The sequence below is a fragment of the Artemia franciscana genome, chromosome 5 (assembly GCF_032884065.1).
Source record: "Artemia franciscana chromosome 5, ASM3288406v1, whole genome shotgun sequence".
NCBI classification, from domain to species: Eukaryota; Metazoa; Arthropoda; class Branchiopoda; order Anostraca; family Artemiidae; genus Artemia; species Artemia franciscana.
In genome coordinates this window covers 12,637,913-12,665,675 of record NC_088867.1, presented here as the reverse complement: position 1 = coordinate 12,665,675, position 27,763 = coordinate 12,637,913, and the positions used below count along the sequence as shown (strand labels likewise).

The 27,763-nt window shown below is 32.7% G+C and overlaps 1 protein-coding gene across 1 annotated transcript; it reads right to left on the bottom strand.

The window, feature by feature from the left end:
* On the bottom strand, window positions 1-27,763 carry LOC136026986 (atlastin-like). The gene is made up of 7 exons (XM_065703864.1): window positions 27,612-27,763; window positions 22,800-22,955; window positions 20,872-21,160; window positions 14,020-14,426; window positions 10,782-10,996; window positions 8,052-8,118; window positions 1-4,230 (listed from the first exon to the last, which is right to left on the bottom strand). The coding sequence occupies exons 1-7, from the start codon at window positions 27,750-27,752 to the stop codon at window positions 4,102-4,104; spliced, it is 1,404 nt and encodes a 467-aa protein (XP_065559936.1). The 5' UTR covers window positions 27,753-27,763; the 3' UTR covers window positions 1-4,101.

Below are 27,763 nucleotides of genomic sequence, written 5' to 3'. Positions count from 1 at the left end.
GATATTACGATATATTTTATTATATATACTCTTATTTATATAAAAAATAAATGTAAGTCACTTTCCTGCTACCGCATTATGGCACACAAAAAACAAACATAACATACTGTTTTTCGAGAGTTGAAAACCTTAAATACACTGGAGTAGACAAAACATTCCTAACATAAAAGAAAATAATCATCACCAGTACTATGCGCCTTAAGAATTTATAATTAATGAAACTTCTCATTATCGAAGAATGGTAATACCGAAAAACTAAATATTTTACTTCGTGCATTTTCAAGCAAATCTTTTCTCCACAGAAGTTACCAAACAACGGTACAAGTGAGTCGAATACCTAATAACCGAAATGAGGGAGCCTGAAATAATGAGAAGGCGAACACAAAATAAAGGGAGTCGGACACAAAACAACTGAAATAAGAGAGCCTAAATGGGAGCTTATGCCATGCTCAAAACCAACTGATAAAGTGCAATAGAAAAAATTTAAACTGCAATTCTCGTAACTATACTATGTTTTATCTTTTATTTTAAGTTATGAAAAGAACATTTGAATTAAAAAAATAAAAGGATATCATTAATTTTACTTCTGGGAGAATTTTATATAAAGAGAAAAAAAAAACACAGGCTAAATAACAAAGAAAAATTTTGTCGAAGAAAAAGAGCATAATATATCCTATCCACACAACACATAAGAACAAAGAATACAACTAACTAATAGCACCTCATTTTCAAATCAATTGATGACTTTTTTTGTCTACTTTAGATAAATACTATGGATAATAATTAGATAATAAATATAACATAACTTTTTTTTTTATTTTTCTTAGCCTGGAGCCTCCCCTCTTTAGCGTAAGAAAAAACATATTCGTTTTCCTTTCCAAGAAGATTGACGAAATAATAATTTCCCATCTTGCTTTTGATACTTTGATACGCTGGTTTTACCAGTCATTACCACCCCCACCCCTTTTGGCTACCGTGCAGTTCAGTCATGCAGAGTTTTACTTTTAAATTTATAGAGAACTGTCGACCTTACCCTCTAGCTTGAACATAGCTAATTTTATGTAGTTATTACTTAAGTAAATATAAATTTGGCGAGTATGTTAAAAAACAAAAACAAAAAACAGCAATCAGAAAACCTATCCTGGACATAATTTGTAATAAAATTGAAAACTGGGCAATAAATTCTAAAAATCATAAAGTACTAACTAGCAGTGAAATTAAATAAATGACACTGAACTCGCAGAGACAAAAAAAAAACATTTGAAAGTGGTTGCAAAATTACGAAACAAGAGTTGGTGAAATATAGAAACACTAAATATGACTGTTTTGAGTATCATGTTTCAGATTTAACCATCTCAGATTAATCCTTAGCATTGTTAGAAAAGGAAACGACAAGTAATTTAAAGCAATCAATCGTTTCATATAGATCCTCTATACATTAGTGAATAATGATGCATAAATTTTGGTCTTTGGCTGCAAAATCTATAGCAGTTAGCGAAAAAAAAAGACGTAACCTGTTTACAATTAATAGTTCATTTTAAGGATCTGGATATAACTATTCGATCCTATTCGACGCCATAGTCATTCAATATCTCTCTCAAAGGCTTTTTCACAAATTTTTTCTATCTATCGGTAGTACCAAACTAAAAGTGAACTTGACCGTCCTAGGTTCTCCTTTGAATACTTTTTTTTTTTGCTGGTCAATTATGTGCTCTCATTGAAGTACATGTTTTGTTGTAGCATAAGAAAAAGAAAGCTGCTTTTTGCTAAAAATTTCCTTTTCACTATTTTAGTAATTTGTTAGATTGAATTTTTTCGACTTCTTCCTGTTTTTTATTTTTCAAAGCTGAGAACCTTTTTAGAAACAAAACTCATAATTTCAACTCAAAATATTTTCAAATGATAAAATATAATATCAAAAGCTTAATAAACCATATTTATATTATTATTCAAGTTTTTTTTATGTTTCTGACTCCAATAACTGCAGTACAAAGGAATAAATGCATATAGTACATAGTGTACAATACCATTATAAACGAATACAGGCCGTTGGCGACCCCAAAAAAAGGATTTAGTAGAAATTCCCAAGGAGCTATTGAGCAAAAAATTATAAATGTATAAGGCAGAAAATCCATTCACACATACGCGCAAAGGCAAGGTTAAGGGGTAGGCGAAAAACTTCCGACAATTTGAAATGCCAAAAAAAGTGTATGGTATTATTTCTAGGCAACCATGTCTCAAAATGTTTTAACGGTCGTTCAAACATACCACCCATAGATTAGAGGGGGGGGGGGGGGGCTTTTTACCAACTTTTCTGGTATGGTCATAACTGAACAACCACTATGAATCCTTAAAGAAGCATGTATCAATTAAAGTTAAAATACATTGATCACATGATAAATTTACAGACACTAGAGGGTGGTTACATCCTCCCAGATGGAGCGCAGAAAGCAGCAGAGTCAAAGTTAAGTTTAGAGTTTACACTCAGGTGTGACACAGTCGCTGCCTTGGAAGACTGAATTTACGATTTAATTACCTTGGCCTTATGAACTGCAATATCACAATTACAAAATATATAATATTACACACTATATAATATAATATCGAAACATTATGAAAGCAAAAACAAATGCTTTACGGTCCGAATAAAAGAAAGAAGGTACACGACACAGACACATCCTATTAATACAGTAGCTATTTAAGCGGATAAAAGCTTCAAAAATAAAAGTACTGGATAGTATATTCTGTTGTTTCTCGACCTATAAGCATTACTCAAAGAAAAAAAACCTGAACAGAACGGTTTACGCAAAAAAAATCTGTTAAAAGAAATAATACACAAGAAAGTATCTACTTGATAAAATTCGGGGTCGTCAAAAGCAGGCCCGTCCGCAGGAACATTTTTAAGGGGTGGGTGGGGTGTGTGTGTTGGCAGTGATAATAAAAAAACAATTTTACTTATAATTCGAATAAGAAGTGCGCAGGAATTTGGAAAAAAAACTTTTTTAGGGGAGGGGCTGGATATACAGTCCCATCTCAACCGTGCGTAAACCCCTGCTATGAAGGAATTAGCGCTTATAGTTGCTTTGATCATGAAAAGGAGAAATAAAAAGAAGAGGAATAGAAATTAGATGGAATAGAAAAATGGAATTGAAGAAAAAACAAAAAGAGGAATGGAATATTAAAGGATAATTATAGAAACATAAAAAAGCAACAGGAAGAAAAAGTACAGGAAGGAGAAGAAAAAATACAAGGAACAGGAAAGAAAAAGAAAGAAAAGAAAGGAAAGGAAAGAAAGGAGTCTTCATTGTAATTCATAAAGTAAAACAACTTGTTGAAGAACAACGTTTCCAGTTTTACTGCTAAGCCCAATCAAACGATGAATTCCCTTGAAAATTAAACCACAGATATCAGAAAAAGGAAAAACAAACCGACGTACTTTTACCACTTGAAAGGCTGTGCCATGTAAGAAATAATAATGATTAGAAAACGAAGAAACTAGACGCAGCCTCCTCTTAATTTCTCTGTTTCTTGACTAAAATAAAGTTTTACAGCTCTTTATCATGTTAGCCCCCGTTTCTGCGTTAGACAGGGGCAATTCTTAGAATGAAAAGATGGACATTCCTGAACAAAAATGATACATAGACTAACTCTAAGAATCTAAAGGACAATAAGACAAGAGGGGGGAGGAGGGGCTTGTTTGAGCAAAACTTAAGAATATGTTAAACAAAAAGCTAACCTACTGAATAGGTCACTAAAGGCACTTAAAACCCCAAAAAAGGCGACAGGAAATAGTAGGGATTAATGAAGCTATAAAAGCCAAAAACATTTTTTTTAGCTATTTCTCACTGATCTAATCAAGGCACGAATGGCAGAAACAGCATTATTCTATAATTAGGACTGTTTTCGCTTTCCATTAATCATGTGTGATGTCAAATTTGTCACAGCGAATTCAGCAAAAAATGTTTGAGCAAAACTTAAAAGGATGTTAAACAAAAATATAGTAGGGATTAATTAAGCTATAAACGCCGAACACATTTTTTTTTAGCTGTTTCCCATTGATATAATCAAGGCACGAATGACATTAACTAAATTAGTCTATAATTAGGATTGTTTTTGTTTTCCACTGATCATGTGTGATGTCAAATTTGTCACAGCGGATTCAACTAACCGTTGTCTTGCCTCCTCATCTATAGCACCAGTAATAAACTTCCGGTACGTTGGACGTAGAACCTGAAATAAAGTTAATAGAATTAATAAAAAAATATAATTAATAGAAAAGGTAATCAATAAAAGAAGATAAATAATTGAAAGAAAATTTATAGAAAAGATTATTAACTGAAGGTAATTAATAAAAATACGAACAAATACAACGTGGAAACAATAGGGAAAGTTTTTTCAAGACAATGGAAATTATTTATGTAGATATTTCGGCCCTATGTCCAAGGGCCGTCTTCAGCACAATACAATACTATATATATATATATATAAAAGAACTTACATCAAATTGTGAGAATTAAAACTGATTAGTTAGAAACACTTATTAAAACATTTCTTTTTTTTTTAATATAGCCCTAGCATCCTTACTTCAGCGAAGTTCAACCAGGACTGGCGAAAAGAATGTAATGAAGAAATATAAACTCATTCAAACTAAAGAGAATAAAATGATTAGATGCAATTTCTTAAAGCTAATCTTGCTTGTTTAGCAGCCTGTCTCAAAGGCCTTTTCGTAGTTGGTTCAGTACTATTATAAATTGGTTTAGTAAAATATTTTGTTAGATCATTTTTAATTAAATTTGAGTATAAAGAATTTAGTGAGTATTCCCCCAAGTCCCTGTTCAAAGAAATATTTTTATTTATTTTGAGATTAATTTCAATTGATTCTCGAACCACCTGTTTTATTCCCAAATCATTACTAATGAGTGGAGTTTTCAAAAAGTATCATGTGGGACGGATTATTAAATATATGCCAACCTAGAGCAGAATCAAAGGAGTTGTTGGAACCATTTGAAATTAAGGCCTTGTCTATGTCATTTTTATGCTGTTGTAACCTTTTGTCTAGATTCTGATGGGTCCTGCCGACATAGTATTTTCCGCAATCACAGGGTATTTGATAGACCCCTCTTTGGCGAGTAACTGGGGTCTTATCTTTACCCGAATTTAAGAAATTGATGATTTTAAAATTATTAGTAAAAACTACGTACAGATTATTTTTTGTGCAAATATTTTTTAATTTTGTTGTAATCTTTGGGATATACGGAAGATAGACAATATTTGAGGGCTTATCAATAGCCTCACATTGTGAAGTATCTTCTTCGATTTTACAAGAATGTCTTTTTATTCTACGGCTAATTATTACGGCTATTAATAAAAATACGATTAATGAAAAAGGTAATCAATTAAAAGAAATATTAATAGAATTAATAGAAAAGGTAAATAAATAATAAACAATTAATAAAAACAGGTAATTAATACAAAATCTAATTAATGACAGGGGAAAAAATAATAGAAGAGTTCGTTTTTAATCACAGAACAAAAGCAAAAAACAAACACTAAAAGCACAGTCATAATCCCAAGATTAATAGAATTAACAGAAAAGGTAACTAACTAAAAGATAACTAATAAAACAGCTAACTAACACAAAAGCTAATCAACTCAAAAGCTAGTCAATTGAAGGGAAAAAAAATTAATATAAAAGCTAATATTTAATCACAGAACTCGACAAAAATGCAAAAAAAGCAGTCATAATTCCTAGATTCATACACCACTTTTCAGGGTCTAAACTAACAAAAACAACTAAGATCAAGCTTATAAATGAAAAGCCCAGCCCCTCTGTAGCTTAAAAGCTTGATATATACAATATTTTCTTATATATGTATATGTAGATATACATATTCCCTACATGTGTGTAGACACTGCATATGTTGAAATATATATTATTTCCTTCCAGCATCTAAAGAGTGTGCATGTACAAACGATAAGCTGGCTTTACCACATACAGGCACTTTCTTGGTAAACATTTTAAACTTGAAAAACACGGATGATCAAGAAACAAAATTTATTTCATCAAACCTTCCATTAGCATCAAGTGAAATTGAATGGGAGAATCTTACTCAGTGACAGCGATAATCTCTACCGCCTGGTATTTACAGAAATTCTGAGTTGACAATATCTAGTTTCATTAAATTAAACTCTCTAACTCGAAAATATCAGTTTAAAAAACGCCCAAAGTGACTATTAATCTAGATAACACTCCTATTTCAAGCAGCTAGCTTGAATCCCGCCCGTAATGGATAAAGATGGCGATTTTAGTTTGAAAAATGACGATTCTTTTAAACATGATGGTAATCTGAGCGAATAAAATAAACGAAGACGTTCACTTAACTAGTGGCTATTAATAGTACAGATGGCCTTGAGTTGACAGAAACAAATACTTAATATAACATACGAACTATGATTGTGAAATTACGAAATTAAAAAAATTCGGTAACATGGAAATTTGTGATATATGATTGTCAAGTTTTGTCATGTGTCAGATTAAAACGTTTTCATATAAATCTTTAGCAGCGCTAAAACAGGTAGCAACACACCTTCTAGGTTATCAGTCCTATTATGTAAATTTCACAGGCATTGATGAAAAATAATGAATGAACTTTGAAATCGTCCTGCTATATATATATATATATATATATATATATATATATATATATATATATATATCCTCCTATATATATTCTATAAAAAATCTATTGTAGTTAGAGAAAACAAAATGTTGAGAAAATACTAGAAATATATGAACTATGTGCATTCATTATAAGCGCTAGTGTCGCTTTTTGTTGAGGGATACGACTTTTCACAACGTGTTGCAAATAATCTTTGTTGAAAAACGCTATTTATGTCCAGCACTTTCCGCAGTTTAAATACATTTGTTAATTTCATCTTCCCTGAACTCTGGGAATCATAACTAGAGTAAGTTTAGTCAAGAATAATCTTTGTTGAGAAACGTTACATATGTTCAGCATATTTCGCAGTATAAATAAAATTCATATTAAAATAATTCGCATTCATCTTTAGTATTAAAAAAATCAATTTTTCCCGTTAGCAAGAAACCATTTTTTTAGTATGTAGCAAACACTTCGATTTAAAAGCGTTTATAAAGTTAAAAAAAAAAAAAATCTTTGTCAGATTCATCTTTACAGAACTCTGGACATCTACCCTCAAAGAAAATCTAGCCAAGAAACTGATAAGGCATTGCACTGCAGTGGCTCAGCATGCTTCTCACCCAGGGGTATCCTGGGTGAGAAGCAAAGGGGTATTGAAAAACATTTAGAGGAGGGCATATGTTTCCTTCACTGTCATAAAAATAAAGTTCCAAATGAGCTATTTTTCAAAAACTAAGGGGGAGGGTCAATTTTTTCGTTTTCGATTTTCTTCGATGAAAATAACATAAAAGAATTTTTTTTTGAATCTAGGAGGCTAACCAACCTCTCACTCAAATGACATCTCTATTTCCGCCACAAGGAGTTTTCAGCAAGTAAATAATTTTACTAAATACATTATGTTTGCTGGATGAAATTTACATTACTCCGTGAGCATATTTTCTGGGATTTCGTGCATGTGTGGGCTAGTTTTTTTTTTTTTTTTTTTTTTTCTTAAAAAATATCAGGGATTTCCTATCAACAAAACTCCCACCGTTACATTTACATGGAGATTAAAAAGGATTATGTACCTTATTTTTAAGTACCTTATATACATAAGGTACGTTATGTACCTTATATTTTAATTATTTTTAAAGTCAATCAATAGATTAAATTATTTATAAATTATATCGCATTAAATTACATTTAAAAATTAGTAAAAATAAATTCAGATCAAACTTAAATATCGTAGGACATTATTGCTATGTTATCACACAAAATAAAAAAACAGATGGGTTTTAATTATTTATCGTCACTAGAAACAGAAAAGCAGGCCGTCCTTCCACTCTGCTTATTGCAGAATGTTTGCACTATAACATATGAAGGTCCAGAATTGACCCTTAAAGAGGTACTTACATTGTCCCAGATGTTGGAAGCCATCAAGTCAATCATTTGGCCAATTTCTCTAAATTCCCCTGCGTACCTAAAAAATTGGATATGGAAGTATTTTCTTGTGAAATTCCTTAGCTTGAAGGTTTTTTTAAGGGAAACAACATAATGCAGTTAGATCAAATTGATAGACTAGCATAAATCAATTCGGAAAAAGGCTGCAATTCCCACTTTAGTTTGGATTCAATACAGGTTTTTACCGATTTAGGATAAAGTACTGACAGTCTTTCACATCATCCAAATTATACAATTACACTTCTAGGTCATGGTGCTAAGAGGAGAATACAGAGAAATGTGCCTCATAAATACTCAATATTATTTCCGATATATACATTTAAAACCAAAGACGTTATATAAGAATTCAGGATTAAAAGAGACTTTTCCCTTACTTTATATAATTGATAATTTTTCATAACTCCTAATCATTCACTAATCTAAAACATAGCCATATGATGATAAACAACGTGTACCTGATGCCAAGCAAATGTCTCATTATAAAGATTGTAGGCTATATAGTCACTAAGACCGAAATTAACACCCTAACGTTAATTTAATAATGAGTAAAGTGTCCTCCTATGTTTTATTCTTTTTACTAGAAGTTAGTGGATTTTGCACGTACTTTGGGTAAATATACCCTCTTTTGTCTCAGAACAGGGACCAAGTTGAACGAACAGGGAACAGTATTTTTAATAAGCATTTAATAACTATTTAATAAGTATTTTAACGAAAAAGAACCGAAAGTAAGAAAAAATATTGAATGGATTAGGTTTTGATGCGCAAAATTTAAAATCTGAAGGAAAACACTACTTTCCATGTTTATTAAAACTCTGCAATTTATACGAGGTTCGAAGACCTAAATTAAACGTAATATATGTATTTCCGAACTAAATTTTAGAAAAGTTTTTGGTAAGTTTCATTTTTAAGCTTAACCTATATCACTTGTTGCATCTATAGTTAAAATACAAGTTACATATCTGTAAATGTAAGAGAAGATATTTTCTCCATATTTTACTCCAACTGTCGATTTCCAAGTTTGACTCACTCTTGAGGCCAGTCGTTAATAAAGGAGGAAGGATCATTCATCCACCACCACCCCAAAAAAATTACATTGAACTAAATTTTTCCGAACTTCCATATAATTCGCTTATTTCTGTTTTTCTTCTTTGGAGATGGGGGTAACAAGCTTTCACTTTCCCACTTCCGTTCAAAAATCCCTTTTGAAAATATGTTGCTAAATAATGCTGCTGTATTTCGACTTCCTCTATTTTCTTGTCCCATAATTTGGAGATACTAATGCATAAACTGGATGTAATTCCAGGCCCCACGGTAGCTGAGATTGAATTCCGGGTTCTGTATTATCAAGATAAGATCAATTCAATTGTTTCCATCACTCGCTTCATGTCAAAACCTATCAATTTAAAAAAAATAGATATTGATAATTTACAATATTTTACAGATAATTTATTTTGAAATTAAATCCAGAAAGTATTAACCGTAATGGATATGTTTTTGAATAGCCTCCCTAACCCAAGGAACAGGCTCCTCAGCTCTTTCGACAATTTTCAGGAAGTCCAAGTTCTTTGAAGAAACAAAAACGTTCAAGTCCCTTTTCTGAATTTTAACATTCAGAAAATCTTTTTCTTTTCTTTTTTAAGAAAAAAAATCTTTTCTTTCTTTTCTTTTTTTTGTCCCTTGTCTTTTTTTAAAATCTTTACTCGAAAAGAAGAATTCTATTCAACATGAACAAACAATAAACCTATCAGTACCGACGGCTCTTTCTTAAACAAACGGTAATAAACCCTAATACTAAAGGAAAAATAATCCAAACGTCACAAAAAAACTAAACCAAAAATCAACTAATACCACTTGAGAGAAACGAAAAGAAGAGAAAAACGAGATAGAGAAAGAAAGATAATATATATATATATATATATATATATATATATATATATATATATATATATATATATATATATATATATATATATATATATATATATATATATAGAGAGAGAGAGAGAGAGAGAGAGAGAGAGAGAGAGTCACAAAAACTGAATAAATATCAACTAATACCACTTGAGAAAAACAAAAAGAAGATAGAGAGAGAGAGAGAGGAGGGGGGAAAGAGAAAGAGAGAGAAAGCTGAACTCAGAAAAGAGATAGCGAGAAAAACTCTTCAATATCCAGACAAATGGCATTCTATCGTCCCAAAAAAACTATTAGATCCACCTCAGAATCAAATCCCTCTGAAAACGACTTTCCAATCTAGGGAAGCACAAGGCGACTAAACAAATAGAATAAATTTTCAATGAACCGATCAAATTCCTTCTACACGTAAGCAAATATGCCAACACCAAAAATCCAAGATACTTCCCTCATCAGATGCTAGCAAAAAACTAAGTAATTTTCTAGGAGCAAGAAATTCACTAAAATACTAATTCTGTTGAAGTTTATTTAACATTTTCTATATTCTAGGAAATAAGCAAACACGAAGGAAATTTGAGATATTATCTCCGCCGGGTAATTAGTGAAATAAAATATAGGGACTAGGATTTCCACTTTATGAATTATTCATATATATATATATATATATATATATATATATATATATATATATATATATATATATATATATATATATATATATATATATATATATATATATATATATATATATATATATAATTGGCTACTTACTTGACATAAACCCAGGTGAAGAGGAGAACCAAATTGATTCCCATAACAATATTACAAATATTGGCCACCGTGTAGAGCCCGAATAGACCAAAGAGTCCAGAAAAGAAATAGAATATCATAACGACCACAATCAAAGTTCCAGGAGTTTTTCCAGTTTTGAATATGTTTTTGCTTTCATTGCTCTTCTTAAATAGCATAAATGATTCTTCTATTTCCTGAAATTGGGAAGAAAACTTTTACTTAAAGTAATATCTAAATTGGTCTTGTGGCTGGTGTTAATTTACAGTTCAACCAGGATATTCCTGTGTGAATGTCCCTAAAGTAGTGCTGCTAGGGCTGATTTGAAAATATTTTAGTTTTAAAGATTGTATTTTAATGTGAGTTCTTTTATGATTCGTTTTTCTCATTTGTTTTGCTGAGGACGGCCCTTAGATATAAGGTCGAAATATCCATTTAAAGTTGCATTCCAATGTTTTACATAAAAAAAGATTCCCTATTATTCTACTTGGTCACTATTTACGATATACTAATAGGACTAATACCGCAAAAGCACAACAATGTTCTAATTTTTTCTGCCACATAATCAGAAAGAGAGGAAGACGTGGTCTTTTACGCACGAATTTAAAATATTACTATCTCAGAATTAATATCTCAGAAGAACTGTCTGAGTTGCGGAAGGAATGTTTTGGACGAGTGTTGGGGAGTGAATGCTGGTTAAAGGAGCAAATGGCTGAGAGGAATGGATATGCTATTAAACAGTTGTGTAAGTTTCTTCGTTTAGGGATTAAGCATAGGGAATCATGTTTGAGGAGTTAGCTTGGTAAGAGTTTATTTACGGATGTTTCTGAATTCATAAAGTGTTTGCAAGTTTGTTTGCTTGTTTAAGTTGTTTGTAATTAGGTGTTTGTTTAAAGTTGTATGTGTTTTGCTATGGCCTGCAGGCTTTTTTTGCAAATAAATCTTATCTTATTGTATCTTATACAGGACTTTGCGTCTAGGATAAAAACATGTCCCTTTATAGAACTTTTTTTTTAGCGGATTTCATAAAAAGGAAATCGTGTTAATTCTATCCTAATAGCTTTTGCGTAAAAATTGCCTGAGAACTTCGATTTGCTGAATTTCACGTGATCTAGCTTTTTTAGAATTAAATGCATCTTGTATTATTTTGATTCTTATTATATTTATTATATCTCTAATACATAGTTGTATCATTTCACATATTTAAGAACACCAAGATTTTACGTAGAAAACCATTTACCTTAATAGAAATCATTCACATTATTTTGATTTTTACTATATTTCAAATATATATTTTCACAATAATTCCAAATATATAATCAGATTTTTTTGAAGAGGGAATGTTTTCAAGTTTGTGCTTAGGCAAACTTTTCACATTGTCAACATCTTTTTTGTAATAAACATATATTTCCCATAAAAGGGTGTCATCATTCTCTTGGTGTCACTTCTAATTATAAATTTAAGAATGAAGAAATAAAAAGCGCTCATGGTCTAAGATCAAGCCGAGATTCAGCTAGCGCTAATTTGCGGCAATGAGCATTTTTTAGTTATTTTTGCTTGCCAATCAGAAAAGCCTGCGAGAAAATCTGATTGGACGAATATAGCACTAGTTAAATCTCAGTATTAGAAAAGGTCATTGAGAATGGGTCTTTGAAAAAACCGAAACCAAACTTGATCTAAACATATTTAAGAGCTATATTTCTGAATAACTCATTTTTTTTTCTTTCCCGAGGGGATGGGTCCTTCAGACCATCCTTGCGTGTCGAAACAAACCATACATACACGATTGGTACATATTTTGATTCAACCTCTTACAGCCCCAGCATCATATAAAAGAAGAAACTCGAACTGCCATATTTGGGCAACAAAAAGCGAAATAAATCCGCTGGAACTCAAGGCTTTACAAGATTTCCATAAGATTTCCGAAAAAAAGAGGCATTTTATTTCAACTACAATTTTGTATATACTTAAATAGAATTGGTGTTCAACTAGGACGATTGCTAATAACCTAGCAATAAAACGTGTTTAAGAAAGGGCTAACCAGAATTGTCACATAAAACTAAAGAATAATAACAAAACGTAAGTTCACAATATTTCCTTGAGATAGAAAGCATCCGTCAATTTTTATATAATACAACCTAGAATTTATCAAGAAAACTTTACTTTAAAAGCCAAATGTATGACGAAATAGCAAAATTTTAGAAAACAATATAAAAATTCATTCTCAATATAAAATCCCTTCAAAACAAAATTCAGTCCTTGCCCAAAAGCTGCAAAAATGAATATTTTGATAGATAGAACATGAAAGAACGTCTTATTTCCTTTTATCATTGGAATCCAAACATGTGATTTATTCATCGCTAATTCAAATATTTGTCAAAGAATCTGTAAATCGAATATCTAGGGCAAAAACAAGAATTCTCAACCAAATATCATTCCTATGAGAACAATGGTCTCTCCTCGTCATTATCAGACTAATACTGGCAGTTGGCCTAATCTAAATTAAGCACTCATCAGACGTAGTCTTATTATTGGAATCGACGGTAAAAAGTAAAAACACACCATGACAAACTGCTTGTTAGTCTTGAGTTTCCCAAAGAATACAAAATCCAGATTGATGTTAGAAGACAAATCCCCCCCCCACCTCAGCCCCATATGACATTTCGTTTCCAGGTAGTTTTTAACAGTGCATGATTAAATAAAGTAGAAAATGCCTTTAAAGTCCCAAAACCCTCCCCCACAAAGAAAAAAATGACGCTAAAACGTTATTTCAGTTAGACCACTAAAGTCAAAATTAGCGTCTGCGCTTTTAGATTTGCAAAAAAGTTGCCTCTTTTATTTAAGCATCTCTAACATCCTAACCCGGACCAAAGTAACCGTATAACCTTATGGTAGAAGTTAAATAATATTTGTCTAATTCGAAAAATGGGCATACCCTAGAATACACCCATTTTTTTTTTTTTACTTTTCCAAAGTACAAAAAGGCAAAAAAAAATTATTCAATCTTTCCAGAAATAGATACAAACAATTTAGCAGACTTCGTAATTCCTATCATACTTCAGAATTATAATGCTTTCCGATAATTTTTGACCTCCTTTCTAAATACCCAACCTCGTTGTCCCCACAAGGAATCTTATGACCACAACCCACATAAATCTTAAAAGCATACATTAATTTATGACTGTTGCTTACAAACAAGAAAACACCAAATAATACAAACCTCTTCGAGTTTCAGCCTATATTTTTCAGAGAATTCAGTCCCTCCCATCTTCCGCTTATTGGTAAAAAGTTTCATAGCAGCGTCTTTATGTCTCAGATGCTCCCTCTCCAAAGTACCAGAAGCTATATATGGCCTAGATGCTCCGCATAAATTCTCCATTTCAGTACTGTACAAATCTTTCGCGGAGGCTACAGCACTAAGATTATTAGCCTCCGCAGTTGCTTCGAGCATCGTCTTTGGCTCAGGGAGCTCACCACCTCTGTAAATAGTCATATAAGATTGGAAATAGTACAAAAGGTCTTTTGTCCGGATTTTGACGCCGCTAATTTCTTTCACCACAATGTTGGAAGGAGTGAGGAGGGTTTCCATTAAGCTGCTTAACTGCTCTTTGAAGTCTCGCTCAATTTCTGAAAAGAAAGAGGCGAGGGAATCAATAAAATGTTTATAGTGTTTTTACGGTTTTGCAGCGGTTTTAAATAGGAGATTACTCACTATAAGTGAAATATAAGCAAAAAGAAGAAGAATAGAATTAAGAACCTAGCTATAAACAAATATCGATTATAAATTTCCTAAAATAAATTCCCTTTAAAGTGTTAAGTTTCAAAACTTAACAGTATAAAGACGGGAATTTATTTATAGCACAATTTTCCGGTCGAAAACAAGTTTTGGTAATTTGTTTCCAAACAGAAGCAAGCTAATCATTGGTCCAGAGCCATTTAAAGGATGAGGCAGAGAGCGGGTCAGCTCCTCCAGGCAACACCCCTAGAGGGTGCCGTAAATGCCACAGGCAAAACACAAAAAATTGGGGGTTCACAATGATATTTTGGGGGTCCATGAAGAAAACCACTCAGAACGCTCTGTGTGGGTGTTTGAGACAAAGAATGCAAAGGCTTCCACCTCTACAGGACGTAATTATCGGATTTGACAAAGAGTTCGTTAACTTTACGATGAAGCGTATGCCAGCATTTTTGAACCAGCATTATTTAAAAAACGTAGAAATTAAATTTAAAAAAAAATCAACTGAAAGTAAGGAGTAACATTAAAACTTAAAACGAACAGATATTATTACGTAAATGATGGGGTTCATCCCCTCGTCTATACCTCGCTGTTTACGCTAAAGATTTTTTAATAATTTCAAAAGATCTATTTATTCTAACTAAACGGCCTTTGTGATTCAGGGGTCATTCTTAAAGAACTGAAACAAAATTCCAACTTTAGCGTAAAGAACCTCGTATTGACGAGGGAACGAGCAGCCTCATATTAAGTATATAACGAAGTTTGCCTTCTCGTCAATACCTCGCTCTTTACGCAAAAGTTTGAATTTTGAAAAACAATGACCGATACAAGCAATAATTGGCATGTGTTATTTTCAGGCCAATCTTAGCATTAAATTTTATCTTAAGCAGCTTCATAACTATGATATTTAAGTGAAAATAAATCAAACACATTGTATGCGTTCGGCTTGTAGTTGTTATTAAATAAAAAAAAACAAGGTTTTTCTAACTGAAAGTAAGGAATAACACTAAAACTTAAAACAAACATAAATTATTACGTATATCAAACAGTTCGTGGTAACGAACTGTAGTAAGGAGCGACCCGGCTCAATAGTAACCAAAACTCTAAAAAATGGAATTTTGATACCAATAGCTATATCAAAAGAATCGCATTTTAATGCTGGTTTTAAATATATAAGTTTCATCAAGTTTAGTCTTACCCATCAAAAGTTACGAGCCTGAGAAAATTTGCGTTATTTTAGAAAATAGGGGGAAACACCCCCTAAAAGTCATAGAATCTTAACGAAAATCACACCATCAGATTCAGCGTATCAGAGAACCCTATTGTAGAAGTTTCGAGCTCCTATCTACAAAAATGTGGAATTTTGCATTTTTTGCCAGAAGGCAGATCACGGATGCGTGTTTATTTGTTTTTTTGTTTTTTTGTTTTTTTTTTGTTTTTTTTTCCCAGGGGTGATCGTATCGACCCAGTTGTCCTAGAATGTTGCAAGAGAGCTCATTCTAACGGAAATAAAAAGTTCTAGTGCCCTTTTTAAGTGACCAAAAAAATTGGAGGGCACCTAGGCCCCCTCCCACGCTAATTATTTTCACAAAGTCAACAGATCAAAATTCTGAGATAGCCATTTTATTCAGCGTAGTCGAAAAACCTTATAACTATGTCTTTGGGGACGACTTACTCCCCCACGGTCCCCGTGGGAGGGGCAATTAGTTACAAACTTTGACCTGTGCTTACATATAGTAATGGTTATTGAGAAGTATACAGGCGTTTTCAGGAGGATTTTTTTGGTAGGGGGGAGGGGTTGAGAAGAGGGGTATATGCTGGGGGAACTTTCCATCGAGAATTTGTCATGGGAAAAGAAAACTTCCATGAAGGGAGAGCAGGATTTACTTGCATTTAAAAAAAAAAATTAAAAAATAAATGTGAAAAACCTTTTTCACCTGGAAGTAAGGAACAGCAATAAAACTTAAAACAAACAGAAATTATTACCCATATAAGGGGCTCACCTCCTTATGATACCTAGCTCTTTACGCTAAAGTATTTTTAGTAATTTCAACTATTTATTCTACGGCTTTTGTGATTCAGGGGTCATTCTTAATGAATTGGGATAAAATTTAAGCTTTAGTGTAAAGAGCGAGGTACTGACGATGGGGCGAATCCCCTCATATATGTAATAAAAACATGAGAATACAAAAGTTCTTGACGTAAGCTAATTTATAAGTTACGTAAATCTTTTACCAATAAAAAGATTCGTAAAAAATTAAAAAGTTCTAGTTGCCTTTTTAATTAACCAAGAAATCGGAGGGCAACTAGGCTTCGCCCCCGCTCTTTTTTTCTCAAAATCATTCGATCAAAATTATGAGAAAGCCATTTAGCCCCCCCCCCCAAAAAAAAAAAAATATGCAAAATTTCGTTTTGATTATTCCTCTGCGGAGAGCCAAAATCAAAACATGCATTGATTCAAAAACGTTCAGAAATTAAATAAAAAAAACGAGTTTTTTTAACTGAAAGTAAGGAGCGACATTAAAACTTAAAACGCACAGAAATTACTTCGTATATGAAAGAGGCTGCTTCCTCATCAACGCCCCGCTCTTTACGCTAAAGTTTTTTACTGTTTTAAAAAGAAGAATTGAGAGAAAGAGTCAAACTTTAGCGTAAAGAGCGGGGCGTTGATGAGGAAGCAGCCTCTTTCATATACGAAGTAATTTCTGTGCGTTTTAAGTTTTAATGTCGCTCCTTACTTTCAGTTAAAAAAACTCGTTTTTTTTATTTAATCTTTTAAAGATCTTTTCTTTCATTCGTGATTTGTGTGATTTTTCATCGTTAGCCTTTGTGATTCGAAGGTCATTCTTAAGCTACTAAAAAAAAAAAAAAAATCAAACTTAGGTTATTATAAGGTTATTATTAGCTTAAAAAAGAAAAATTAATATACAAATTTCTTTTTAATTATTCATGTCCGGTGAGCCAAATTCAAAACCTGCATTAATTCAAAAACGTTCAGAAATTACAATAAACAACAAAGAGAGATAAAACTCTACAAAAAGAAAATTTCAAACGAGACTTCTCTCTCTTTGTTGTTTACTGTCATGTCTGGCCAGTTCGCCTTAAGAACTTTCGTTCAGAAATTAAATAAAAAAAAACAGTTTTTTAAACTGAAAGTAAGGAGCGACATTAAAACTTAAAACAAACAAAACTTATTCTGTATATGAAAGGGACTGTCCCCTCCTCAAAGTCCCGCTCTTTACGCTAAAGTTTTTATTGATTAAAAAGTAGAGTTGTGACAAAGAGTAAAACTCATATACTTCCAAAATGAGTCACAAAATGAAAAGGGTCAATTTGAGGCAGGTGTACACTTCATTTAGGCCCTTACTGACAAGAAAAACTTTTGTTTCTAGATTCACAATACATATCGACAAAGGAACTTTGTGTTTAAGTATCTGACCAATAACATATATATTGGTCAAATAATTACGGATCAATTTACGGTGAGTATATTTGATAATAATAAGTTCATTTAAGTCTTCACTTAAAATAAAACGTTTTCTGGGTTCATCATATATCAACTTCTTTACAACAGTCCCTTTAATGTGATTATATCCAAGAAACTAATAAACCTTCTTTTCGGGAATTGTTGAAGAGTAGATGAAGTTTATGATTTTTGTTTTTTTTACGTTTTTTTATATTTTTTATGTTTTTTTGTTGTTTTTTTTGTAAATAACAAGGTTTCAACTGGTGATTTTCTTTCTCTAGATAATGGAGGTAGTTCATTTTCAGCTGGATAGGTTTTTCATATTTTTATTTTTCTAGGCCTGCATTTTTTATTTCCCATACTCTAGCTTCTGTGCGAATGTCCCTTCAATATGATTATATCAAGGAATTTGATAGGACAGTTTTTGGGTTGTTATTGAAGAAACATCGCTTTGGTGTGCATCATTTATGACTTTGTTTATGTGTTTTCGTTTTTGTTTTTTTTTTGGAAATTTTAAACAGAATTACTGTTAGGCCATTGCGATTGTATGCAATCACACGTTGGCAAAATAAAGAAATACATTGATTGCTTTTATTGAAAATTGAACAAAACACGATTTTTACATGAAAGTAAAGAGCGACAATAAAATTCAAATACAGAAACTACTCTAAGTACAAAGAGTATTCCGCCCTCAAAGCCCTCCTCTTTAGGCTACAGTTTAATGTGTGTCTCAAAGAAACTAGCACGTATTTTCAATTACTTCATTTTATCAAAATACTTTGACAATGAATGTATCTAGTCAAGTAAATTTCGTTTGCAACTTAGGAGTTTTCCGTAATACTTGAAACGGCAAAATTTCAAGTTGATTTTTATTTAAGTGTAATAGCGAAATAATATGCTATTAAATACGAAGAGACTATATTTGTTACATTCTAGTAAGCCCTCAGTGAAGCCAGAGTTATATTCTACAATGGAATACCTCCCTTCTTAGCTTGGGTGCAGTTTTCACTGACACGCTTGCATCAGTGGTTCTCAACCGGGGTCGACATGGACCCTAGGGGTCCATGTAATATTTCCTGGGGTCCACAGGCAAAACACAACAAATTGGGGGTCCACAATGATATTTTGGGGGTCCATGAAGAAAACCAACTCAGAACGCTCTTTATTTTTAAGAATTCAATTTCTACTGTAATTTACATTATTTTGAATCGGTTTAGTGACCTACTCGGAATGGATATACCGATTTGGGTTTCAATTCCTTTCGAAATTAATGTTGCCGAAGTAGAAATATCTTTTCAAGAGCCCCTCATCGAATTACAAAGAGATGAAATAATGCGTGCAAAATTCAAAGATGGTAAGTACAATATATGGAAAACAAATCATGTTGCTACAAAGCACCCTTTGCTCTGGAATAAAGCGCAGTTTTACGTTATTGCTTTTCCTACATCTCATCTTATTGAAGCGGGACTTAGTCGTGTTTCTCAGAATTTATCAAAAGCTCGAAATAGACTTGACATTGTGAAAAGGGGTGATCTTCGACTATCATTAACATCGATAGAACCAAATATAAAGAAACTTGTCGAAAAGCATCGACCACAGGGATCTCATTGAATAAACATGCCTTTTCCTTTTTTTTAATCACACACTTAATTTCAACTGCTTTTTTTTATCCAGTTTACATAAATAATGTTGGAGTGAATTAAACAGCCTACTCAGCTCTACTCTCCATGAGCTTTAGTTGCTTGCCAATCGAAGAAACTTGTAGAAACTTGTAATTTTGTAGTTGTTATCGCAATAATAGTAATAATAATAATAATTATTATTATTATATTAGAACATTTTATTTGTATTAAATTAGTTTTCATTTAAAAATAAAGCTTAATCGTGTGCTATTTGTTTGATAATTAAAACCTTAAAATTTATATTAGTGAAGAATAAAAAATTGTTCCTATATCCAATAGCTATGAAGGGGTCCACCAAGATAAAAAGAAGGGAAAAGGGGTCCATGGGGAAAAACGGTTGAAAACCACTGATATATACGAATCTCTAACAAAATGAAATCTAGGTAGAACCCACTTGCGCTTTTCAATTCACAACGGTATCAACGGTATTCATAACGGTAGAATCGTGTATTCTATTTGCCAATACACAAATGTGTCTTCTATTTGCAACAATATGCAACAATTCTTTTAAGACAAATAATTAAATAAAACAATGGTAAATATCAAGATATTTGTTAATCTAGTAAGCTTTGAGTGAAGGCAAGGTCAACTCTACTATGAGGTACTTCCCCCTTCTTAGCTTGGTTCAGTTTTTACTTACAAACTTACATATATACGAATTTGTTTAGCAAACAAAAATCTAGGTAGCTGCTTACCTCCCTCTCCTTTCTACAGTCCCGTTTCCCAACTATGGAAGGGAGCCATAAATATGCTAAACTTGTTTTATTTGAAACATAGGAGTTTCAGTAAAACTTGTAACGGTAAAATTTTAGGTTCAGATTTGTTAAGGGAAATAGGCAAACCAAACAATGGTAATTGTTACAAGGCTATGTTTGTTATATTCTAGTAAGTTTTCAGCGAAGACAAAGTTTAACTTCACTATGCAGTGCCTCCCACTTCTTAACTTGAGTTCAGTTTTCACTTACACACTTCATATGTGTACCGAAACTAAATTTCAGAAATCACCTGTACCCCCTTCCCTTCCCACAGTCCTGGGTCTACAACTGAAAAACGGAGCAGCACAGTGACTCTTCATTTGCTATTTCCATTTATTTTTTAGTCATATATTTAAAAAGTCCTCTACCAACTACTAAATTATCACGCTCAATTTACACATTAGAAAGTTAAAACTAAATTAAATTAGTCTACCTGTGAGTTTTCCAGTAAAATGAGGGTCGATAGCCACCTTCAGCCCGGGATGGGGCATCAGAAAGCACTTGATGCTTGTGAAACAGGCCTTTATATGCTTACGAAGAGCCTGAAGCTCTGGATGCTGCTTTTCAGACACTTGAAGTCTTCGGTCAATAATTTTCTGACCCCCAACAATCCCATAAGGGGCTTCGTAAGGATAACTCCAGTCCCTTACAAGAAACAAAAGCTTCTGGAAAGGCTTATCCCCAGTGTCTTCTAGAGCAAGTCGGCCGTACTCAGTGAACAACTGGAAGAAATTAAAACTGTGAAATTTTTAACAAAGTAAAAAAAATTGTACGGGGGAAGGTGATTTACATAAAAAATTTCATTCAGAGTCCTAGCTGTACTTATCAGGGTTTCATATCAGATCCTTAAAGCTCTTCTAATCAGAAGATCTAGAAAAAGGGCGTACCGGAGATCCATTAAACTTAGTGGGGAGTAAAAGTCATTGGCCTCGGTGGGCATTTCGGATATATGAATGCAATCCATCTACTGCGGGAAGGGGCGAGAGGTCCAAAATTCATGGCATTAGGCCACCTACAAAAAACCATGTTCGAATATCAACCAAACTTTGCACGAAGTAAGAGTTAGTGCCCAACTAATGCCTTTCCAGGATCCAGACGCGATACGAGGGTTCGTAAATTTTTGTCATCGAAGGATTTACTGACAAGGTTATAGGATTTGAATAAATGAATGAAATTCATTTCCAGTTTTTAGCTAAATACAAATGGAATAATAATGAATAAATAAAATAGAAAAGAGGAAAAGGAGAAAAAAGAAGCATAATGAAACATCACCCAAATGACACAGAAAATAACACAGAAACATAACATAGAAAATAACACAATATACACACAACCACCAAAAAAAAGATAGATCATCCAGCGAATCAGCTAAAACAAAGCGATTAATAAAATTTTGCACTATACAAATAAAGTACGATTAAACTATACATTATGCAACTGATAAATTACACTTTAAGAAAATAACAATTATGAATCATGATTTGGATCAAGGGAATTTTTTTATTTATTTTGTCTTTTAACAATGGCTGTATTAACCAAACTTCGTCTTTGAACCAAACTTAGCAGAAAGTAACAGCTAGTTTCCTTGTTTGTTTTTTGAGTGTTCGTAATCGATCCGACCGACTAGCAAGGAGGTCCCTAAATGCTTTTCATAAGTACATTCACCAGAGAAGTTTTAGATCCTAACGGAAATTTATGGGAAGCAAGACCTAATGGGGTAATTATGCTCTTTGTCGATCAGGAACCAATCCGATCTTTAAACTGCCACTATCAGAACATCTAGAATAAGAAAGTTTTGGATTTCATCCAAATTAAGTTGGAAGCAAGATACATGTCATACTAGTGCCCAATGGAGGTCCGTACCCACTTTAAACTAAGTAGAGGGAGAGGGTTCCTAAATTTTTGTCTTCAGGGTATATTCTAAAAGGTGGTATACGATCTTAAATAAATTTGGTGGGAAGTAAAAATTAATGCAATAAGTATAGTTTTGAAAGACCAGACTCCCATCCAAGCTTCGCAGGGAAATGCAAGGGATGGGTACACTGAATCCTGCGTGTTAGTGCATCTACAAAAAAAAGTTACCTAACCTAAGCGAGACCTGGTCGGAAGTGAGGCCAAGTATCTTATTTGTGCTTTTCGGGGGGTTCTTATCCATTTCTATCTCTATCAGAAGAGAGGATCCTTAAATTCATGAAAATATCTACAGAAAACCTCAACCTTTCCTAATTTTTGAATATTAAAATATGTTAGTAGCATAAATAATTAATGTTAGACAACCTGTTAATACATATCAGAAGTCAATACATACATGTCTATATTGATATGATAAAAACTAATAAAATCTATAAAAACTAAACTTACTTGAAGATGTTGGAGGTCATCTTCCTGTATGTTCTGTAGGAGATTGAATACTTGGATGGAGCTAATCATTGTGCTCAATGCAAAAATAGTAGCACAGTCTCGAACAGTACTCTCACTGTCAAACGCCCCTTGGGTATCCATCAGTAATACAGCTACCTAAAAAGTAAATTACCCTTAACAGTTATGACTCTCAAAACATTCCTGGCAACTTTACTGCAAGATATCACCTTTGAAGGAAACGCTAAAGTAAGAGAAGAGTGGCAGTTTGTGGCATTCAATCCCCATTCAACACTCTCTCATAATATCATCTTCCCTGTCGGTACCATTATGTGCTATCACCCCTTCCCTAGAGAGGCTAAATATAGCTCTTTGCTGTATACAAATCTTCATACTAACATTTAACTACATATTAACATTTATATCCAAAACAAAAATCAATTAATAAGAAATCAAATTTAAAAGTATAATTAAAAGCTTGCATCAGGTCTTCCACTGGTTGGAATTTTCCAAAAAAATATCAGATGAATATTGAACTTGATATCATTAAAAAATTATGTATATTAAACATAACAATTAAAGATTACAAAACTCATTCTTGTGAGGCTAAATAATCCACTGGTTGGAATTTTCCAAAAAAAATATCAGATGAATATTGAACTTGATATCATTAAAAAATTATGTATATTAAACATAACAATTAAAGATTACAAAACTCACCCTAGTGAGGCTAAATATAGCTCTTTGCTGTATACAAATCTTCATAATAACATTTAATTACAGGAATCCAAAACAGTAGTCAATTTATAAGAAATCAAATTTAAAAGGATAATTAAAAGCTTGCATCAGGGCTTCCACCGCTTGGAATTTTCCAAAAATATCAGAATTTGAATATTGAACTTGATATCATTAAAAAATTCTGTATATTAAACATAACAATTGAATATTACAGAAGTATATATGTAATTAATCCGTATAGGTAATAATACAAGCACAAAGTACTCATGTTATAATCATAAGCCATTATTTCACAACTTATGAATTCTTACAAATGAATCTAGGAATACTGTTAGTTCTCATTGACAACCCTGAGTTGAATGCAATTTTGTGAATTAATTCTTTTAGTTAGTACTGGCAAAATTCTAGTCAATGGAAAGTTTTATTGAGTGAAGGGCAATAGAGTTTCTGGCATTTACAATAATTTTTAATTAAAATTCACTAAAAACCAATAGAACAAAAACACTAATTAGAATATGGCATGATATAAAAACCTTTATGGGCCATGAATAATACAAAGATACGCCAACATAAAGATTATGAACAAAGGCACACCCTTAAATCCAAATTAGATTTTAAATAGATTACAGAGAATGGTCGTATGGATCATAACTGTACCCACAAGCTTTCCTAACATTCTAGTCTCGACAAAAACTGTATCGCTTAATATAAAATCTACCCGTTCCTCCCTTGTATACCAACGCTGAAAAATTTTCATCCTTAGATCTATTAATTCCTTACAAAAAAGGAATTATGTCATCTTCCCCATCTCCACTTATTGGGAAAAAACAAGAACCTATCTTCAATTTCATCCTTCCGAGATACTTTCCTTTTTACCAAGGGATATAGTGTTCGCTTAGTTGGCCTATTTGGAATCTATCAGTTAAAGAGCTTTCTTGGAAAAAGATGTTATAATAAATAATCAAAAAAGGAACTTAAAACTGAAAATAGTTGTTTAACGTACAAATTTTGCAAGTTAATCATTTTTAATCAATAATTATTTTTCCTAGGAGAAAACTACTATCATCTTATTTTCAGGTCTTCCGAATAGTTTTAGGAGCCCGTTTTGACTGACTATATGCCAAACACAAAGTTGTACGAAAAAACTATTTCTATCTCACTGTCTAGGGCTATAATGGGAGAAAGGTTGAGATGGCCAGGGCACGTTATATGGTTGAAGGACAACGGATTGCTAAAGATCATTCTTTGCGGCATCCCTTTAGGATCAAATATAAAAGCAGTTCTTTCCCCAATGGGGCAAATAGAGGTCATAAAGAAGACCTTAAAAGGAATTGGAACTTCATGGGTAGGGGTTAAAAAGAAAAGCTTTAAATTGATCCGGGCGTGGAAAGAGGATACATAGCCGTGTTGGCCTCAGGCGGCTTGGCACTGCACTGGGTTTTAGTAGTAGTAGTGGTGATATGTTTATCCAGCTAGAAAAGATTAATCATTGTTTCCTTCTCAGAAGTTCTACCGAAAATTTCAGTTTCCAGATAATTTCACTGAGACTAAAGTAACCAAGTTCTTGTTTTTATTGTTATTTTTTAATTTACAAAATACTAACAGAAATAAAACAATAATTAAAATATTTAGCCGATGTGTCAAATACTCCTTGTGTTTCCGTAAGTGATAAAGCCACAAAAAAACGATAATTAATTAATAAAAAAAATAAGCCTAAAAGTGTAATTAACTAAAAGCGGGCATAAGTTAATTATTTTTAGACGAGAAATAATTACCAGGAGAAAATGCGTAATCATCTTAATTTCTAGAGGTTTATATTAAGCCAAATTCAAAGATATAATTGTTGTTTTCTTTTATGCAATTCCGACTAAAAACCGAATTACAGAAATTTCAATTAAGGGCAAAGCAAACAAGTTTTGGTTTTTAACTTTTATTTACAATCCACTGAACACTGTCAGAATAAAACAGTAATTCGCTCAATATGTAATTAATGTGCTAAATGTACTTTGCGTATGCATCACAATACAACCACTTAAAAAAAATAATGAATTTTTCAAAAAGGCAAACTTGAAAACAGCTTATGATTGTATTCTATCCCCAATCAAAAATAGTGCATTGTAGGAGTTAATATTTAAACACCTCTCGGGTATTCAAACAATAGTATGTTTTCTTTTAAAGTTGAGTCGCATGTTGTCATTACTTGGGTACACATCTTTTCTCTTACCATCGAGGTAGGAAAAATTGCATGCTTGCCAACGGTCTGCGTAGTGCAGGTACCAAGATCCAGATTCTCTGCCTTCAGCTGGGAGTGCAGTGTGTGGTTGGGGCAAATAGATAGAGAGAGGGAGAGAGAGAGAGAGAAAGATAGAGAGAGAGAGAGAAGAGAGAGAAGAGAGAGAGAGAAGAGAGAGAGAGAAAGAGAGAGAGAGAAGAGAGAGAGAGAGGAAGGAGAGAGAGAGAGAGATGAGAGGAGAGAGAGAGAGAGAGAGAGAGAGAGAGAGGAGAGAGAGAGAGAGAGAGAGAGAGAGAGAGAGAGAGACGAGAGAGAGAGAGAGGAGAGAGAGAGAGGAGAGAGAGAGAGAGAGAGAGAGAGAGAGAGAGAGAGAGAGAGAGAGGGAGATTTATTACAACAACAAACAAAAAATAACTACAGTTTAACAGCCGCCATAAGAAGTAAAAAACTTGTCAAAGGGTGAGGCGAAAATACACACAAAAAGAGAAAAATAATCCATCCACAACACAGTCCCTAATTTTCACAAAAACCTTGTGACAAAACAATTTCAACAAATGTACTATTTTATTCATACCCCAAGAGGCCGTTATTAATCATTTGTTTATTTACCCTCCCTCTCTCAAAAACATAGCTGCTAAAAAAAAACAACAGAGTACATGATAAGTAAGCACTTATTCTCTAATGACAAGAAGAAAAGCTACCCATATATTATTAGCTTCTCGTGATTAGCATTAAAATAGGTTATAATAATTCTGATTTAGAACAGCCATAGTCTACGTTATATAACATAATGTTTAAGACTAGTTGCAGGGGTAGTTGGTCTCTAGAGCCACTTAAATTCAGAGGCTCAGTTTATTTCTGGAGTCTTTTGCTAGCTAAGTGAGACATGTTAGTTGTGCGCGTTTTATTCTTACTGTTATGTTATTTTGTGAAACAATGTATTTGATGAATAGACAAATAGTCTAAAAAATATAAATATGTATAGATTCGATCAATTGAGTACATGATAAGTAAGCATTTAATCTCTAATGAAATAAAAGAAAAGCTAACTTATATATTGTTTAACTTGTCGTGATACCAAAGAGAGGTACAAATTAAGAAGATATACACCCAATCACTTTAGATGTCATTGCATTTAATTTTAGTAATCCCAGAAGAGTCTAGTACATCTTGCTAAAAGCGTGGACAAAGAAAGATGATAGTCTCTCGTAAAATAGGTATTTCAGCCAGGACGCAGCATAAAAAATGTTTACTTTAAAAATTCGCTATCACGATCTACGAAGAGTCGAATTCGAGTTTCAGGGTCAACAAAAAAAAAACAGGACGAACCATCAATAGACGTTTAAAAACACGATATACTTAAAAACTAGCAAAAGAATGCAAAATTAAAGTGACAGAATGAGTAAGTCAATCGGTTAATCATTATTTAAGACTGGCATTTAATCAAATTCGTCAAAAATTATATATATATATATATATATATATAAAGATATTATGGATTGCTATGAATGAAGATGGGGTACCTAGCACATGATAAGTCTGATGAAAGTTTGCGTGTACAAATTCAAGCAAATGATGGATTCATTAAAAACCATTGGGTAAGACAAGCACGCATTTTTTTCCCTCGTATTTTTTATGTCCATGATTAACTGGATAATTGCCTAGGGTCATGTCTGACTTTGGAAGAAGGCACATTAGTCCGATTTTAACTGGAACAACTTATATTTCGTAGATGACATTAGCCAATCTACTTGCAAGAGGAAAAAAGTAGGCGGTTGGGGTACATACAAGTACAGGTATTGAATTATAAAAAAATAAAAATAAAAAAAAAAATAAAAAATCACCTCTCCTCCTGGGGTTTCAATCATGAAGACTTCCGACCAGACCATAATTCCAGTCGTTTCACGTTCACATCCTCCACGCCACTTGAATCCTGTTAGGGGAGCATCTTCTGGACTAGCCATCCTTCGCATCCCTATAAACATAAATAAAATAA